The sequence below is a fragment of the Calliphora vicina genome, chromosome 4 (assembly GCF_958450345.1).
Source record: "Calliphora vicina chromosome 4, idCalVici1.1, whole genome shotgun sequence".
Classification (NCBI taxonomy): domain Eukaryota; kingdom Metazoa; phylum Arthropoda; class Insecta; order Diptera; family Calliphoridae; genus Calliphora; species Calliphora vicina.
The window spans coordinates 56365155-56386044 of NC_088783.1; the positions used below are offsets into that span (position 1 = coordinate 56365155).

Genomic DNA, 20890 nt, shown 5'->3' on the forward strand with positions numbered 1-20890 from the left:
TTTGAAAAAAATATTTTTTTTTCATAAAATATATTTCTAGAGTCATTGTAATTCAAATTTGAAAATTTTGTTTCAATATCTCAAGTAGTTTTCATTTCATATCGTTGTTTGCTTCTCCTATAAACTTATGAAAAGTGATGTTACGTTATTTTGCATTTTAGGTGACGATATGTATCTGTCGTTTATTTTCACTTTGTTATTAAACATTATATTGTAAACAACAAAGTTTGTTTTGCTTCGAAAATGTCGACTTTTGTGCCAACAAAGCGTCATATGCGGGAACTTCTTTAATTTTAAACAAGTAAGAGAGCTATATTAATCTGTGCCGAATCTTATATACCCTTACCAAATTATACTTCAAAATAAAAATTTTAAATAGTTTTAGGTAAACAAACATTTTTCGAATTTTTATTTTAAATTTTTTTAATTTTAAATTTTTTTTTTGTTTTTTAATTTTTTTTTTAATCTTTATAGAAAAAAAAATCGGTTTAAAAAATATTTTTTCCGATTTTGACCCATTGTAGGTCCAACTTACTATGGTCTTATAAACGTCGTTGCAAAGGTCTTTGAAATATCTATCACTAAATATCCATATTGTCTATATTAATGACTTAGTAATCCAGATATAGGTCAAAAATCGAGGTTGTGCTGGTTTTTTTATATCTCAGCCACTTGTGGACCGATTTTCTCGATTTTAATTAGCAAACGATCCGGAAGAATTTCGGAGATATTGATGTATGAATCGTGTATGTAAGTTATTTTGGGGCTTCGGAAAGTTGATTTCAACAGACAGACAGAAGGACATGGCTTTATCGACTTTGCTATCTATAAGGATCCAGAATATATGTATATACTTTATAGGGTCGGAAATGAAAAATGTAGAAATTATAAACGGAATGACAAACTTATAAAAAAATGCCGCTGAAGCACACCCATTGCCTACCAAATCTTATGGTGAATGTGTTCCATCGGTTTCAATGCGCGAGAGATGGTTTGTGCGGTTCAAAGATCGTCCAGGCCAGTAAAACAAGTTTAAAGACCAAGAAATAGAGTCATTACTGCATGAAGATTGTTGTAAAACTCAACAATAGCTTGCAAAATAATTGGGAGCTACTCAAGCAGCAATTTCAAAACGTTTGCTGGCAGCAGGATTCATCTAAAAGGGAAATTGGGTACCATACGAATTGAAGCCGAGAGACCTTGAAAGAGGATTTTGTATGTCTAAAATGCTGTCAAATAAAATAATTTTTGCACCGAAACATTACTTGTGATGAAAAATGGATCCATTACAATAACCCGAAGCGTAAGAGATCATACGTGAAGCCCGGCCAACCGTCCGAATCGACACGGTGGTAAGGTAATGTTCTGTATTTGTTGGGAGCAAAAGTGTCGTATCTATTATGCACAGCTGAAATCTGACCAGCCCATATCACAGGGAACTTGAACCGAACGCAACAGATTCGTTTGAAGCGAGCAATTGCCGAAAAACGCCCAGAGTATGCGGCCAGACATGAAACCGTAATATGCCATCATGACAACGCTCGGCCTCATTATGCAATACCTATTAAAAAACTTGTGCCGTCCGAATATTATTTTTTTCGATCGATGCAGAACCCTCTCTCTGGGATACGATTCACTTTGGAACATAATATCCGATAATGACTTGATTCGCTCTTGGTCTCAAAAGATTTTTAGTCATTCACCGAATCAATTTCACAAAAATCGACAATTTTATTAAAAAAAAAAAAATAAAAATTTTGGACAAAATCTAAAAATTCAAAAACTGTAAATTTTCAAAATTCACGGATTTTAACAAAAAATAATTTTTTAAAAATCATATTTTTAATAAATTTAAATTCACAAAAAACGGCATTCTTATTTTAAGAAATCATAAATAAATTTAAAAAAAAAAATTGTCAAAAAATCATATTAATCGTATTCTTTTTATAATTTGTTAAAAATTAATAAAAATGTGTTTTTGTATGTAAATAAAAGATAAATAATAGTAACAGTTATTAATATCAACCACAATTGTTCTTTCAGTATAAAATTTGTTTAATAGAACATTTTGTGAATAACAGTTCTTATCTATAGAAAATTGTCAATATAATAGATTTAGTATGGAAAATTGTCTTTATAATAGTTCTTTCTATAGAAATGTTTCTGTATAACAGTCTTTACATATACAATTTTGAGTATACATTTTGTTTCAATCGAAAATTTTGTATATAACAGTTTTTTCCATAGACATTTTTCTGTATAACAGTTATTCCCTATCAAATTTTGAATATACGAATTTTTTTAATCGAAAATTTTGTGTATAAAAATTTTTTGTATGAACAATTTTGTATATGGTCATTTCCACAGAAATGTCCACCTAGACCAGGAAATTAAAAGTTTTTGAAAACATTTAGTTTTATCATATTTTCATAAAGAAACAATCAAATTTAAATAATGTAAAGAAATTTTACATTTATTCAATACTCATTTTGAGATATTCGAATGCAAAGGACTACTATTCTCATTCGAATATTTCTAATGCGCGTTTTGTTTTGATACAAGTTCTTAAAGAGAGACATTACTTTTGATATCTAAAATCTTTCTGAGGGTACATAGAGTCAAAAAAGAATGATTAATGAAAAATAAGATTTCTTATATAAAGTTGGTCCTGTGCGACATCTTAAGTTTGAAATTTTTAAATTTGAAAATGTTTTCTTCTTACATAAATAAAATAAATCATGTAAATATGCACAGCACCAAATAAATGGGATAAAAATATATTTTATGGCTTCTGATCAGGTTGAAAAGCATTCCTTGTATTATAATTTAGACAAAAAATATAGCCCAGTTTTCTACTTTTGTTTGCAATGGTCAAGAAGTAAAATAAGATATGACTGCGTATTCTAAAAAAAACTGCGTTAGATATTCGTGATACTATTTACATTCAAATTAATTGTTTTATTGTATTTACTACTACACACTTTAATCTTGATAAATATTTGTCACGAAAAACTTCAAAATGGTTGTCAAGATAAAAAATTATCAGGTATAGTCCCCATTTATTAGTATTTTTGATCAGACTTTGTCTTGAAAATAAGCGTAATTTATTGTTATGATAAATATATGTCATGTATAGACAGGGGCTTATTCATACTAAATTTTTGTTAAGTTTTTAGTTTGTTGATATTATATTGAGATAAATATATTAAATACTTCTTTTAATTTAATACTTCCCGTGCGACAGTGATTAAAATTTATTTAAAAAAAGTATAAATAATTTTTCGTATAGTCAGAACCATTTTAAAGTGACATCAATGCAAAACATTATAAAATTAATCACATTGAAATTAATCATCGCTGAAATTGGCGTTTGAATTGTTTGTCGCGAAAATGACTTCTTTATTTGTCCCGTGCGAAAGCCTCGGTTTTTATCTTGAAAATGACATAATGGAAATGCCCATATAACAGTTTTTCTCTGGGAAATTATCTATATGACAGTTTCTTTTATAGAATACTAGCTTGACCCGGTGCGCTTCGCTACCCCTGTCGTAGTAAAATAAAAAATATATAGCCTATTGACGCTTCCCAGTAAGGATCTATCTACGTTCCAAATTTCAATAAAATCGGTACAGCCGTTTAGGCGTGATGCTCAAACAAACAAACCAACAAACAAACTTACAAAGACATTTATATTTACATATATTTTCTATAGAAAATTTTTTGTATGACAGTTTTTTCTATTGAAATTTGTATTTCTATAGAAAATTTTCTGTATAAAAGTTTTTCATATAAAATTATGAATATATCCGTTTCTTTAAACATAAATTTTGAGTGTGCCAATTGAAAATTGTCAAAATAATAGATTTTACACAGCAAATTGCCTGTATATTTTGTATTTCTATAGACATTTTTCTGTATAATAGTTTTTCCATATAAAATAATGAATCTTAATCATAAATTTTGAGTGTGCCAATTGAAAATTGTCAGTATAATAGATTTTCTACGGCAAATTGCCTGTATATTTTGTATATCTATATACATTTTTCTGTATAACAGTTAGTCCATATAAAAGTTTGAGATTAGCCGTTTTTTCAATCGAAAATTTTGTGTATAACTGTTATTTCTATAGAAAATAGTCGGTATAATAGATTTTTTGTGGAAAATTGCCTGTATATTTTATATTTCTATAAACATTTTTCTGTGTAAAAGTTATTCTGTATACAATTTTGAGTTTAGTTGTTTTTTCAACCGAAAATTTTGTGTATAACAATATTTTCTATAGAAAATTGTCATTATAAAAATTTCTATGTAAACTGCTCGTATATTCATTATTTCTATAGATATTTTTCTGTATAACAGTTACTCAATATAAAATTTTGAGTATATGCATTTTTTTCAATCGAAAATTGTTTCTATAGAAGTTTTTCTCTGGAAAATGATCTAGTATATAACAGTTTTTGCTAGAGAATATTGTGTATTACTGTTTTTTCTATAGAAAATGTTTTGTATAAAAGTATTTTCTAAAGACAACAGTACATTTTAGTATCTAAAAAGAGTTAAGTTCCTTCCAAAAACAAATTCAATTTAAACAAAACTTTTTTTCCAAAATTCATTTCATTTACTATTATTTTTTTTTTAATCATGAAATTTCCTTAATATATTTAATATGTAAATTCAGTAATATGTAAATTCAGTTTCTTTTCAGTTTAGAGACTCAATGAATTTCAGATTTATTTCGTTTAATCAAATCAAAATGTTTATAATTTAGAAACAATGTTTGAGAAATTCCTCTCAACCAAGCCTTTTGCTTTTAGCTTTTGTTTCGAATTACTTTTAGAAGAATTTTTTCTTTTAGTTATAACATTGCCTGCGCTACCACTCAACTTTCCTTACTGCTCCAAAGCTCCTTTTCCTCACACATAACTACTAGGTATATAATTTTAACATTAACTAAACTTGACATTGAAATTTGTCATGTAAAAACAGCAGCCGCAGCATACAAGAAAAAAAAACTGTTTACAAGGGATACATAAAATATTTACAAAACATTTTACTCAAGGCCATTTCTGTGGAAAAAAACTGACTTATTGATTTTTCTACATACATAGAAGACACACAAAATTTACACATGCAAATCGTGAGGAGGATCACACATAAAACTACACAAAAATTACCACAAACTATAATACAAATACTACATAATAGAAATTAGTAATATACATATGAATGTCTATAATTAGTTGAAATGAAAATTACATTGCCATCATGACCAACAAAAAATCCAGGCCGTTGATGAGATCTATCAACGCTGCCGCCGGTGTTTCCTACAACGGTGGCATGAGACTGCGACGAGACGGCAGCAGCTTGTTGGGAGGATTGTTGACGTAAATCCTGATAACCTGATTCCAATTCAGTGTAAGACATTTTCAGTGAGCAACGTCTTCTTTACTATCAATGCTTGCCTTTGTTGGCTTTGGTAAATGTGTCAGGGCTGCTGGTGAGGTCTCTAATTTGAGGTGTGACTGCTGCAGCAGGCAAATCTTATTGTGGCTGCTATTATTTTTTTCCGTTGTTTGTTGCTTTTGAAGGTTAGTAATTGGTGTTTTTAGTAAAATTTTATTTGAGCAATTTTGTAATGAATGCATTTAATTGAGTTGTTCATACATATTCACAGAAAAACACAAAAAATGATGGACAAAACTTAAATAATTGCTTGCAAAATGAAAAATGTATTTTAATATTCCACTAAGGTTTGAAAATTCTCATCGATTTTTTCACAGTTCGCCAACGCAAAGAAATTCAAGCATTTTTTTTTAATTTCACCAACCAACCAAATGACCTTCAATCTTTTGTTTAACTTTTTCAAGTTTTAACACTCCACTTTTTCTGTATTTTATTTAACACTTGTTTTTAATAATTTGTTAAGCTTCAAAAATTATGTAATTCTTTGTTATTTTCTTTTACTTAACACTGCGCATTAATTTTATATATTTTTTGCTTAAATTAGGCAAAAATTCTGATTTCTTTTTCTTACGATTCCCCGTAATTTCACGAATTCACACGTCACTTTTGTCAAACGCCATCGAGCAACTGATTGAGCAGCATAATAATAAAAAGCCCCAACAATAATAGAGAATACCCCAACGATAATATAAACAACAACAGAAATCTGCAAACTTATCGCACTCGTTCAGCAATAATGTAATAACTCGAAATTTATTATTTTTAACAACCCTTAAATGCATTATTTCTACTTTTATTTCATCAAATATTTATTTGATTTTTATTTACTATATTTCCTATAGGTTTAGTTTGTTTTATGTCCGTAATTTCAACAAATAGATATTTACGGTGTTAAATACCCAGCTGATAAATTACGTGCTGAATTATTATCAAGCACATGTTCATCTAAAATTAAGTGGAACTGGAATGTAGATAATTGACAACAATATGCATTTAAGGGATAAAGGCTCAAATCAAAATAATACCTTTTTTATGAAAATATACGATGTACATATTTCTACATCATTTCCAATTGTATTTCAGAAATTTCTAATTTTATTTCAGAAATTTCCATTTATATTTTAAAAATTTCCAATTACATATATTTGAGAATTTTCTAATTTAATTTCAGAATATTCCAATAATATTTCAGAATTTTTCATTTATATTTCAAAAATTTCCAATTATATTTGAGAATATTCTAATTTAATTTCAGAATATACCAATTATATTTCAGAATTTTGCATTTATATTTCAGAAATTTGTAATTGTATTTCAGAAATTTCCAATTGTATTTCAGAATTTTCCAATTGTATTTCAGAAATTTCCATTTGTATTTCAGAAATTTTCATTTATATTTCAAAAATTATATATGGAAAATTCTGAAATATAATTGGAATATTCTGAAATTAAATTAGAAAATTCTCAAATATACATATGTAATTAGAAATTTCTGAAATATTATTGCAAAATTCTGAAATATAAACGGAAAAGTCTGAAATATAATTAGAAAATTCTGAAATTCAATTAGAATTTTCTGGAATATAATTGGAAATTTCTAAAATACAATTGGAAATGGTGTATATAAACGTTTGTATTAACTAAAAATAATACTTTCACGAAAATGGTCTCAAATGTGGTTTTCGAGGTGAAAGAATAATCAGAATACGTTGAAATTTTTACAGTAGATATTGATGTTGTTAGTAGTGAATGGTAAATCGATTACGATTATGGTCGAAAATCGATATTCAGGGTCTAAAACCGATTATTTCGTGATCGTTTATATACTCCTATTTTTATGCTGAAATCGATTTTTGATAACGATTAATCAAAATAAAAATAAATTTCCGGAATTTTTAGTATTGTTAAAATTTGCAATGTATTAATCTTCTGCAGACATCGGAAAATATTCACGGAGGACCTCATTTTTTAATGCGACATTTTCTCAACCTTAAGAAATTTTTATAAAAAGTGCTACGAAATTTTTTCCATAAAATTGTTGTCAAATGTTTGCCGATACGGTTTATAAAATGAGCACATCAACATAAAGGAGTTATAATACTCTTCCAAAATATGATTTTAATCTGTAATTATAGCGTATATGGGTCATTTGCTATATGTAGTTCCCAAATCGATTAATCGACTGTAAAAATCGAAATGAAAATGGTCGAAAATCGATTACACTAGTTTACAAAGCAAATATTTTTGTTTGCTCATGGAATGAAAAAACTATTTTAAAATGTCTTCTAGAAAGTGTAAAATAAACCCAGACCATTTTTGTGTTATTTGCGGAAAATTTATTCAGTTAAATCGAGGTTTTCCTATAACACAAACACTGCAAAATGCTTATTTACATTATTTTGGATTCCACGTGTCAAATCAGGATAAAAAGTGGGTCCCTAATTCGATTTGCATAAATTGTAGTGAAAATGTCAGTTTGGTTGACCCACAAAAAATAGTTTTGCCGCCACTCCACATTAAATTAGGTTTAATGAAAAATTTCGTAAAAGCTTTAGATAAGACAAAACCAGCATTTCAATATTTATGCAGCGTGTTCCCGAGTCTTTCTGAGGCCAAATTAAAAGAAGGGATATTTGTGGGTCCTCAAATAAGAAAAATTTTGGGTGATACCAAATTTGAGTGTCTATTAATCGATATTGAAAAAGCAGCATGGAATTCTTTTAAACTTGTTGTTTAAGACTTTTTGGGGAAAAGTCAAAATTACAGGGATGGGGTGTAATTATGTCCCTCAAAATTCACTTTTTGCATTCTCATGTGGATTTTTTCCCGGAAAACCTCGGACACATGAGTGACGAACATAGAGAATGTTTCCATCAAATATTGAAGTTTTTCAAGAGGAATTATCAAGGTTTTTGGGATCAGAATATGCTAGAACACTACTGTTGGAGTGTCGTGAGGGAGACAAATGAAAATAATTATAAAAAGAGCACTAAACACTTCACTTTTAATTTGTTTGTCCTAATTTAATGTACATTTTTATATGTTTCGTTTTTAATAAATATCTCAAAAGTTTGACGTCCAAGATTTTTTTTAATATTTTTTCCGAAGTTAAAAGACCTAAATACACAAATCCCCATATGTTTCAATTCATGAGAAAAAACCTTGTAAACTAGTGTTATTAGCTTATCATACCATTCACTAGTTGTTAGTTGATTTCTTGCTAAAAGTGAAATTCCAAAAATTTTGAGTTAATACAGTATTGTTGAAAGAGTGCGATATGTTTTTGTTGCTGTCTGCTTGTGATCTTGTTGAAAACGCCAAGGTGGTGTCGTTTTAATATTAAACAATAAATTTAAAGGTCTCATTTCGTACAAAACTATTAAAGCCAACTATAAAGGAAACTGTGATCAAGATGAGCTTTTATCGAAATATGCACGCAAATCCCACTGTAAAAGAGTATTTTAGTTTCAATGATATTAAACCTGGTGATTTTGTAACGGCCACAGTTAATTATAAGCAGGAAAACTATTTTAGTTCTAGAATGCAGCAAGTACTCGTTCTATGAAGTCTGGAGTTGCGACCAATGGTTCTTGTTTGAAATTGTCACCTCCAGAATTGGTTATAAACTAGTACACGTTATTTAGAACGGAACCAGTCCTGTAATTAATGATATTTCTTTGATATATCATTAATCTAGGGAAGCTTTACTGAGAAAATACACATTCTTAGGAACAGTAATTATAGTACTAGTTCATTCACCAGTGATTTTTGTTTGATATTGACTAGTAGTACTCGGTTTCAGAAGTAATTGCATCACTAGTTCCAAGGCTGTCATTGAAGGATCTGAAGAGGTTCTGATTACACTCGTTCTGGAACTAGTTATTTTAGAACAAGTTCTGAAAGTTTTCCTGTGATATTTAGTTTCTTTTTCTGCAAAAATTATTATGCCGTGTCGTAATTTGAACGTTCATGTTGTTCAAGACCAGCAAGTCACGTTTAAGTTTGGATGACGCTAATAATGTAAATTACCTGGGTACCGTAGACAAGTTTAATAAAACTTACGCTTTGGTGAAATTCTTTGGAGATGTGAAAGGTGTTTTCTATAAACACAATGCCTTGGCGGGACAATTGGAAAATATTGAGGAGGGACAAACTATGCAATTTCGCATAGCCAGTAAAAAGATGATCAGTTCATATTATTTAATTACCGTCTCATATTTAGCTTTGCTTGTTGGTTTTATACCCACTTATTTATAATTATCTTTTTTCATTAACTATTTTTTAATAAATAATATTCCTTTCTTTATGTTAAATCTGTTTTGTTCTTTATATCCTTGCAAATATTCAAGTTATTAATTAGATTGATATTTTTATTTTAGTGTTTTTTAGAATTTCTAATTCCACTTTTCACAATGTGAATACACTTTAAAATTCGAAATTCTTCCTTCTAAATTGTGTCGAGGAAATTTGCAAATCATTTTAAAAATCCAAAAATAGCGTTTCTCGCTGCTTTTTTTTTGAGTTTCACAAACCAAATTCTGTCGCAGAAAACACCTTCAAACCGTCAAACAACGAGTCATGTGTAATCCTTACCTGTCCGACGAGTAAAAAATCCCTGCTTAATAGTGTTTGTCAAACCGCTATGTAAATTAGATAGGCGTGTTTGACGAGTCTGTTTGACAAACATGAAGCATGTTCGCTGCCTTTCCAATCGTTTCCAGTCGTGGAAATCTTGAAAAAGCAGTACAAAATACAACTCTGTACGAAGAGGGGAGCAAAATATAATGTCAGAAAACAACATTTGCAGACTGTGCAGATTTTTCAACGCGCAAAATCCAAATAAAGCTGCCATATCAGCTGTTTTTTATTTTGTTTTTCATGTTCGCTTTTAATTTAGTGCCGGTAATTTGTTTTTATTTTGTTTTTCGCAAAATTATTGCCGATATTTTTTGTTTACATTGGTAAAACTTGTTTTGTTGGCTTTTTTGTTAAGCTCAGCAAATTAGTAATTAAAAAGTATTGCAAAAAAATATAAACAAATACTTGTGTTTCGTTTTCTTTGTTTCTAATGCAAATTACTGGAGAATAGAATGTATTAATTCATTAAATGAAAAATAAACTGAAAATAAAACTATCAAGTAGTGAATTATGTACAGTGAGATTCCAAAATGTACAGTGGTTGACAAAACAATGGAAACTTTTCCAAATATTTCATTAGTGGCCTAAAATCTAAAATAATTTTTTAAAAAGTTTTAACATTTTTGTAGTATTTTATTTGTATACTTTAATTAACTTAACAAAAAACAAATGACATAATTAATTAAATTCTAAAAATGAGAAAACAAAATTAAAAGTTTTCTTTATTACAATGGAAACTTAGGTATTATTTCAACAAATATGGTCTAAACTTTGCAATAACTCAATATTTTGTTGGGTATCCCTTATTTTTTATAACTGCTACACATCGACGATGCATTGAACCAATTAAAGAGCCAATGGTCTCCTTTGAAATATTTTGCCATTCCCGTATAACCGCCTCCGATAAATCTTCCTTCCTGGTCTAATTTTGGGTCCTTATTTTACGATCTACAATTTCCCATAGATTTTCTATGGGATTGAGATCTGGCTATTGGGCAGGCCACTTCAAAACACGTACCTCGTTGGATTGTAACCATTCGGTTACAACTAGGGGCATATTTTCCTCAGCGTATGGATACATAACTTATTATAATATGGTTCTGTATCCTATACCTGTCATGGTATCTTTTATAATATGAATTGGGACCATACCTTGCCTGAAAAACATCCCCATACCATAATATTGCCACCGCCAAACTTTACAGTCTTATTTGTGTACTTTGGATCTAATCTTTTTCACTTTGGTCGTCTTACAAATGTTCACCCATCACTGCCTCTTAAATTGTATTTGGATTCGTCAGAAAAGAGGACAGTATTCCATTTCTGTATCGACCAGTTTAAATGATCCCTGGCAAATTGTAGACCAGCAGAACGGTTCTTTTTAGAAATGAATGTTTTTTCACAGGACGATAGCAACCAAGACCAGCCTCATTTGCCCTGCGACCAACTGTTCGGGTACTTATTTATAATTTTAGGCTATTAACAACCTCTCGAGGAGTTATTTTTGGGAATTTCTGGAACTCTCTCGCTATTAAATTATCTTGTCTAGGAGTAGTCTTACGAGGTCTTCCACCCTAAATGTTGAGTTTTTACAGAACCAGTCTCACGAAATTTCTTTATAATTTTTGAAACTGCTTATTTATTTATTGAATATTTTTCACAGATACTTTTTTGTTTTAAACCAGTTTTAAAATCGTTAATTCTTTTATTTTTTAAGTCTTCACAAATCTTAACTTTAGCCATTTTCGTTAACTTTGAAAAAAAGCAATTATGCGAAAAACTTAGAAAAAGAAATTGTGAAAAATTACCATAAGTTAAAAATAAAATAACTGTAAACAGGATGCTTTTTACATCGTTCTTTTAAATATTATTTTCGTTTTACACTTCTTTCTTGCAGAAGTTTAAAAGTTTCCATTGTTTTTTCAGTAGCGAAATAGTGAATATTTTTAATTTTGTTGCCTTTTTTCAGAATATAATTAATTATGATGTTTGTTTTTCAGTTAATTTATATAAATAAAACTATACAAGTAAAGTAATAAAAAAAAATTAAATTTTGGGCTACATATGGAAAAGTTTGCACTGTTTTGTCAACCGCTGTAGCTCTCTTACTTGTTTTTATTCACTTTATTTTATTTGTTCGTTTGACATTACTGTAGATGATTAAAATTTATTAATGACGATTGAAATTTACTAATTACCTTTCTGTTTTCATCATTATTAAAAATCATGCTAATAATGGGCAATATTAGTTTCTATAAGCAGTAGTCACCTCTTAACTTTTTCACTGTTTGCAAACACATTCATAAAGAAATCGTCAATTCACTTAGTTCAGTCAAACATTTAATTTGGGTTAGATTTGAATTAACAAGCAATTTAGATTTAAATGATTATGAATTAACTCAATAATGAAAGAACTCTATTCATATTAAAATTATTAATACTGTGAATTAAGCTAAAGAACTATTTTTTGAGATTGTTTGATGGAATGTCGACATATTTTATTTTTTTGGTTGAATTTTTAACTCTAAGTTATCGAAAATTTGCTATGCAAGACAAAATTTTTATAAATATCAGGTCTTCTGACGAAAAATCTTCAGAGACAGCGGTATTCTTATGGAAATAGATTTTTGATTTGTAGATTTTAGAATTTCATAGTTCACAGACTTCCAATTGGTAAAATTTTTAAAAAACCAAAATTTATATTGACAATTTTCGTATTCCAATTGGATCCTGTTGTGTGCCTTTTTACACAAATTTATACGTTATAATTTGACAGCGTTAGTACTTCACACTCTCATATCAACAAATTTATACAAGTAATTTATTTATATTTAATTTCTGCTAAATGGATTACCCTATAAATTTAATTTTCTGTATCTTTTACCTTTGTTTCATTCCAAATTAAAAATAACTTGTTAACTTTACATTCCCCTTACTTCTGCAAAACAGCTGACACACAAAACAACAACAATTGCTACGTGTTAGAGTACAGCTGCGACAAAAAAAGAGAAAACCCCACAACGAAGAAGAAGTGCAACGTAGAAACAACGTGGTCAAAATAGAACAGCAAAAACAAAAATAAATAAACTAGATATAAACAAAGGAAATTTAAAAGCAACAAGAAAATAAATATCACATTGAAAAGGAATACAAGTGAAAAAATATTTCAAATAATTATTGTGAAATAAATATAACAAATTGCTTGTCATTCTATTAATGTGAGAGCAGTGTAGAAAAGAAAAGTGATCGGAACTCTCCCACTGGTGCACTAGATAGAACAGTGTTGAAATCAATAATAAATTCAAAACAAGATGTCCCAAATAGATAATATTATCATACAAGTAAGAGCACGTTTACAATTGTTGGGCATTAAATTGTGGCTGGAACCATACTATTACGATGGAGTTGGCTGTGTGGAGGAAGAAATTGAGGTGGGTTTGTACTGAGTTGTTTGGAATGAATTTTGTTAATTTTTGTGTCTTCCATTTGTATAGAAATTGTCTAGTAATTTTAGTCAGGACTTGGGCATGACTAAATCCAATTGTAAATTGGCCTTAACAGAGTTACAGGAAGGTGCTTTACGAAAGCTGGCCTCTCGTAAGGAATTTGCAGAGACAGGTTAGTGGGTGTATTTATAAATATTTTAAAAACCGAAAAAATATATGCTTTAAATAAATCATAAATGTTTATTTTGTTTCCTCTTTCCAGGTCTGGCCACTTTTAGTGTACGACGCATTAACAATCAACAGGGCACACAAAATATTATAGAAGTGAAATGTGCCCTTAAAGCTTTAGGCAGTGAATTGCAAACAATTGTGGCCAAATCTTTAGATATAATTGATCCCAGTCGCATTAAATGCATATCAGCTGGTAAAATTATCGATCCCGAAAGATCTCTCGAAATACAAAATATCAAAAACAATCAACAATTAATGGTGATAATCAGTGAAGTGGATAGGGGTGTGGAACAAAATCAAGAAGATGCCATGTACGATCGTATACGTAAAATAAAAATGGATGTGGAATCTATAGTGGATTCAAGTCGTCAATTGTTTGAGGTAAACTTAAATTTGTTTATAATTTTTTTCAAAATCTTGTTTATTAATATGAGTTTTTGTGTTTTTAGATGGAAGATCAAGATGGCAATCCTGTATTTTTACCACCCGCCGAAAATCGTGCTCTCTTAATGGCCTTGGGTTATTATGAAAAAGCACGTGCTGCCATGAAACGTGAACATTATGATGAGGCCTTGGTGTTGCTGCTCGAAGCAGATGAGAAATTTATTACATGTAATTCAAAGTTTTTGGAAGCGGTTGACAACTATGCTTTAGTTAATTTGGATATTGTTTGGTGTTATTTGTGCCTAAAGGTATGTTAAAGTTTTTTTTTTTAAATAAAATTAGTAACAGAACTTACTCGCCCACTTATTATTTGCATTTCAAAACATTTTATGATTTAAACACTTTTTTATTTAATTTTTGTTTAAAATTTAATAGTAAATTATTTTTGATATGTTTATGTTTTTATATCCTTCATCATTAGTGGTAATGGTATATATATAAGTTTTTCATTCATTCTGTTTGTATTTTTTTCAATATTCATTATAACTTATCTATACTTAAGCTGGCCACACACGGAATAATTTGTTCGCCTGATTTGTGATTGAAAATTTTCAATTACTTGTGATTTTTTCACCCGTGTATGGACAGATTTAATCAAGATATAGTGAGTGAGACAATGAAAACTTTTTATAAAAACTATACATATTTCGTAATTTTAGTTTTCAAAATCAAGACCTTTTAACAAATATACATATCGCTCTTTTGCTGCAACAACGTCATAATTCAAAAAAACTCGTTTCGAGAAAAACGGCTTTGAATGTTTTATGACATTTTCCTATTTCTTAAATAAATTTTCAACAAATCATGCGATTTCAGAAATGAAACCCGAATAAATAATAGATATTAATATCTTTATAAAATAATGCCAAAATAATGTTTAAGAAAATGTTGTAAAAACCATCATGTTTTAACGATATTTCAATATTTTATTTTAATAATTTTGGATTGTAATTTTTTTTCGCACAATAAGTTATTTTAAATAGTTAGTAAAAATGGCTAGAGTCAAGATATGCGAAAAATTTAAAACCAAAAAACTAATCGATTTTAATGCTGGATTGAAGCAAAAAACGATCTGTGATAAATATTCAATTAATGAATCAGCAGTTGCAAAAAATATAAAAAAATTGTGAGATAGGTAATGTTAAAACTCAACATTTGGGAGGAAAACCTCATAAAACTACTCCAATATAATTTAATTGCAAGAGAGATTCCAAAAAATCATTCCGCCGGAGGTTTTCAAAAATCTAAAATTTAAAATTAGTTCTAGAACTGTTTGACGCAGTCCAAAAGGCTGGTCTTACACAATTTAAACATGTCGACACAGAAAGGGAATACTGTTCTGTTTTTGCATGAATCCAAAATCAGTTTAAGAGCCAGTGATGGGTGAACATTTGTATGACGGTCGAAGGGAAAGATATAGTACCTAAGTGTTAAACCAATTAAAAGAAATTAATTTAAAACATTTAAACAAATTATTGAGGTATGACCTCAGTTTCATTTATTTTTATTATTCATTTATTTACATAAAAATAAATTTTTTGTCTTTTCTTCACATCTAGTTCACACCTAGTTATATTTTAAAGGGTATCACAAAGGATCCTATAGGTCTCCGAATGAAAGTGTTTAAATTTATATAATCTATCTATCTAAAGTTCGTTGATAGTTCTAAGAATACGCTAAATTAAATATCAATTAATTTTGAGCTGTGTAAAATGGAAGTGTTGACTATGAGCAGTAGGATAGACTATGACTAGTCTAGTCCATAGTCTAGTTTATAGTGTAGTACATAGGCTAGTCCATAGTATTGTCTAATCAATAGTCTATTCCATAATCTAGTCCATGGTCTAGTACAAAGTCTAGTCCATAGTATAATCCATTGTATTGTCCTTATTTTAGTCATAGTCCAGTCCATAGTTTGAGGTCAAGAACGAATCAATCCAATATCAGATTGAGCATTCTGCATCGATCGAAACAAATAGTAGTGGGACGGAGCACGGTCTGGCCTATAAAGTGGGTGAGACAAAACTTCCCAACCACTTCATTCTAAATACTTTAACAGGAATATTACGGTTTAATGTCTGGCCGAATATTCTGTGCGTTTTTCGGCCAAAGCTCGATTCAAAGGAATCAGTTGCGTTCGGTACAGGTTTTCTGTGATGGTCTGATCAGATTTTAGCAGCTCATAATAGATAGGACCCTTGTGCTCTCACCAAACACAGAGAATTTTCTTAACACAATGGATATTTGGCTTTGGTGTTGTTGTCTGTAAATCAAGTCCATGGAATGGTGCTACTTCGACTAGGTGGGTCCATAAATCAATTGGACATAGTGAAGTAGGGTTGGCTGGACAGGGTGTCATAAAGACCCTGAACGCTGGGCATAAGTTGAGAACCGCACGATCTATGCGGGACCAGAAGGCATTAAACCTGATGCTCCATCCTGATCTAAGTTGTGTCAGAACGACACTTGTTATGCGCGGCAGAATCTTGTCGGCGTCTGCTATCATTGGCGGGCGACCTCTAAGCACGACATTCATGGCGTCTCTATGAATGTCTTTCAAAGCTGTCATATTCGAGCTGCGAGCAAATGGTTCCTGCACAGAAATTGTGGATTTCGTTCAGAAATCACCGCATAGGTGTTTATCTCCACACCCTGTGAGGGCACTGAGAGTTTAGAGAGGTAGAAGTTAAACGGGAGCGGCGACAGGACCCCGAGCTGAGGGACTCCTTGTTTAACTCTACGGGGTTTTAAGCATTTGTCTCTAAACTCCTCGGACGACTGCCTGCCTCTCATATAGTTCACTATCCAACCCTTCGTGTTGTTCGGCATTGTGGACTGCAGGATGTCCTGGAAGAGTGTGGCGTGACTGACAGTGTCGCATCTTACAGGACAGCTGCATCTTACTGAATACATGCTTGTGACGAGCTGCTGGTAGTTGAAGGGTCAGCTGGGGGAGGAGAGGAGCTTCGAGTGTCTTCGCTACAGGTGACAGGAGGGAACGGCCTGTACGATTGTCCCTCGCTCTCGATTTTCCCAGGTTTTAACAACGACCCATTTTCCAGTATTATTAAGCTCCTTACTAACAGGTTAAAAAGCGTTGTCAGGTACTCAACTCCCCGCTCGCCTAAGTGTTTTAGCATCAGCATGGATATTTCTTCAGGTACTATTGCCTTTGAAGGCTTAGCTGTGTTGATGGCTTCTATAACTTCAGTTGTCGTATGTCCGAAACTGGAAGATCATGTAATTTGCGGATAATACTTTTTTCGCCTTGTCTCTCTCTGGGTCCTCGTTTTGAAATTGCTGCTCCCAATGATTTTGCAAGCTCTTGTTGAGTTTGACAACAATCTTCTGGTCTTCAAACTTATTTGGCTGGCCTTGGCGATATTTGTCTTCCGTGTCAAAATCACCACTTCTGAACCGCACAAACCATCTCTCGTATGTTGAAACCGATGAAACACATTGGTGAATGTGTAAGAAATCTGTATGCCAAAGCACTTTTTTTTGGGAAATTTAAGAAGCAAAACAAAACTTTGTGGTTTACACAAAAATGTTCAACAACTAAAAGGTACGCCTTTTGTAAATCCCGCATTATTAAGTCATACATCCAATAAATGAAATACTAAAAAAATAAAAATTTCTTAGGAGTTTTTTTTGGATTTCGACCATTACTTAAATATTTTGAAGTTTCCATTATATTGTTAACCACTGTATATAATTTTGTCATTGTCCAGAATATTAATTTGCCAACTTATAAAGTTTATATGTACAAACTTCTCTTTTTATGTTAATTTCTACATTAATTAATTAATTTGCTTAATCAAGATATATCATGCATTTAACACTACTAATACACACATTTTATGCGCCACATTAACCCATGCTTATTTAAACAGTTCCAATAAAAATCTTCAAAAATCCAAATCGTTGAACTTAAATTCCCTAAAACCAATTTCAAAATATATTTCTTTACCACACCATAGAATGTTACCCAGTTACCTGATGCCCAACGTCGCTTAGAGTTATGTGACAAAAGCTTTCGCCGCTCGTATGGCGACAATTTGCAACGTTTGATAACCCTCAAAGGCAATGCCTGTCCCGAAAAGGCTTTAATAATGCGTTTACATCTGCTGCAAGGTGTGGTACTCTTTCATCAAAATCGCCGCAATGAGGCATACGAGAAATTTGTAACAGCCGAAACGGAGCTGGGCTCTCTCAAAGTAGATGATACTCTAGTGGTGGCCTTAGTAGAAATGGGCTATGAACCTTTTGAGGCTCGCTTGGCCTTACGTTCGTGTAGTGGTAATGTGGAACAAGCCATCAATTTCATACACGAACGCAAAGAGAAATTAAAAGAGTCACGTAAAAATTCCAAAAAAGAACGACAGGTTCATAAGAATTTGGCCAGTAAAAATAATGACAAAGACTGGGTAAATCCACGTAGTGTGTGTACATTGGTGGAGATGGGTTATGAGCGTGATGTAGTGGTAGAGGCTTTAAAGCGCTGCAAAAATGATGTGCCCAAAGCGGTAAGTACAAACAAGCCACATCTTACCAACAAATTTACAATTTTTATACACTTTAAATATTACAGTTGGATCTCTTGCAAACGGGAGCTGATGAATTAAGACACAACCTACCCCCCGCCGCCACAGCTGATGATGACATTTTATCACAACTCAAGCAATTAGGTTTCAATGAGGAAATGGCCCGTATGGCCTTGGAAACTACCGAAAATAGTTTGGACAACGCCATTGAGTTTCTGATGAAACTCTATGGCAATGAAACGGAATTGGTGGCTGCCATGGATCGTATGACAGCTGTCGCTGCCTCTGTAGTGGCCAATGACAATTATGGAGGACCCTCTACATCTTCCGGTGCCAATTCTTTGATTACTAAGGCTTTGGATAAGGCTCAAAAGGAAATGGAATCCTTGAAGGCCTATAACAGATTTACCGAAGAAATCACGGACAACGAACAGGACTATTTGGATTTACCTTTAGTACAAGAAGAACAATTTCTCGCCGAATACAAACGTTTACTGGAACAGTAATATGTTTATATTTTTATTTTTTTATATATTCTCTTTTTTTTAAGTTTTAAAAATGTCTTGTTTTTTGTTTGATTGTTGAAATTCTTTTTAAAATTTTTTATTAACCTGTTTTTCTTGTTTTTTATATATGAAGCCAATTGGAAATTTCTTATTCCTACACTTTATTTGGAAACCCTTGATTTGCCCTGATAACAATATCAGCAGTTTTTTAAATTTACTAAAGAACTTATGCGATTTTTGTAATATTTCCTATTTAGTTGTATTGAAAACTTTTTGTTTTTTTGAGCAGGAAGTGAAATTTCCAATTGAATTTATTTACGTTACTAATTGGCCATTTTTTTATCTAGATTTAGTGTTGAATTAACAAAATCAATCAAGTTTTTGAAGAATAAATTTAACTTTTTATATGACTGTTTAAGAAAGTTGTAGATTATTTTATTTTGGAAACTTCTAAGTCCCCATCCATACTGTGAAACATTTGCTGTAAAACGTTTCAGTTTGTTGACGAAAGGGGAAAGAGGAATGGAAAATGGTACTATGTTTCATGTACATGAAGTTTTTGTTGAGTATGTCATTCACATTTATTCGTTCGTATTCGTTCTGTACAGAAATGTAAAAAACTGAAAAGCAAAAACTGTGTGGACACGAATGCAGTTTCAAAAGAGAATTTAAAAATGTTTTGCAGCAAATGTTTCACAGTGTGGACCGGGACTAACTAGCTAAAAATTGTTTTAAAACCTGCTGACACATCCTGAACTTCACATCTCTCTCTCCGCGCTGCTACGATTATCTCAGACTACATGATAACGGAAATAAACATGGACAAGGTAGAGATCCTCCAGATTATACGATGGTTTTCCTGTATTCACAAACGGATCCTAAATGGAAGTTTGACACAGGTTCAAGTGTCTACATTGTGGAGACGGACGCTAGAATGTCGTTCAGACTTCCTGATGAATGTAGTGTCTTTCAGGCAGAGATACTGGCTATTCTGAAAGCCATATTATATCTTGTGATGTAGAACGCCACCTGGGGAAATAAGGTGACTTTCTACGTGGATAGATAGGCAGCATTAAAGGCTCAGAATGGTCACAGAATCAAATCCAAACTGTTACATGACTGTAAATGATCCTGAGTAAGGCTGATGGATCATTTCGTGGTACGACTGTGTTGGGCGCCAGGACACTGTAATATTGAATGTAATGAAATTGCGGATGAGCTAACAAGGCATGCCTCAGAACTATCCTTAGATGGTTACATCGGTGAAACCAATAATCAGCCATTACCACAGTATAGTATTGGATAATATTCTGCCCAGAACTAACCGGTCATGGGGAAGTAGACGGGATTGTGCAATCCTCAGGACCTTGTGGACCAGATTGAATACTTAAGTTAACAGAATACTAGTGGACCTGAACAAGAGTATTATTAGAGTGATCATAGGTATGATTAGTGGTCACTGCCCAGTTAGGTCTAGGACGAGCAGATGTAACAACGGCACTACGGATTATTATAGTGTGCGGGAACGAAGAGCAATTAAAAACCGAAGTGCATATTATCTGCCATTGCCCGGGATTGCAACGCCACAGATTTAGGTGGTTGGGTCGACAATTCCAAG

The 20890-nt window shown here is 31.4% G+C and overlaps 2 protein-coding genes across 4 annotated transcripts in view; one reads left to right on the plus strand and one right to left on the minus strand.

Annotated features, from left to right (window-relative positions):
* The window catches only part of l(1)G0196 (inositol hexakisphosphate and diphosphoinositol-pentakisphosphate kinase), a 42996-nt gene extending 36951 nt beyond the window's left edge, over positions 1-6045 (minus strand). For 2 of the 3 annotated variants that reach the window (XM_065510235.1, XM_065510232.1), the window contains exon 1: positions 5257-6044. In XM_065510235.1, the coding sequence (XP_065366307.1) occupies positions 5257-5424 (168 nt within the window). In that variant the 5' untranslated portion in view covers positions 5425-6044. Of the gene's footprint in view, positions 1-5256 lie in introns of all 3 variants that reach the window. The other variant, XM_065510231.1, reaches the window with a different exon arrangement.
* Positions 6046-13109: 7064 nt separating this feature from the next.
* Positions 13110-19694, plus strand: LOC135957313 (NEDD8 ultimate buster 1-like). The gene is made up of 6 exons (XM_065508039.1): positions 13110-13532; positions 13596-13719; positions 13810-14159; positions 14228-14470; positions 18203-18748; positions 18814-19694. The coding sequence occupies exons 1-6, from the start codon at positions 13413-13415 to the stop codon at positions 19270-19272; spliced, it is 1842 nt and encodes a 613-aa protein (XP_065364111.1). The 5' UTR covers positions 13110-13412; the 3' UTR covers positions 19273-19694.
* The last annotated feature ends 1196 nt before the right edge of the window (positions 19695-20890 follow it).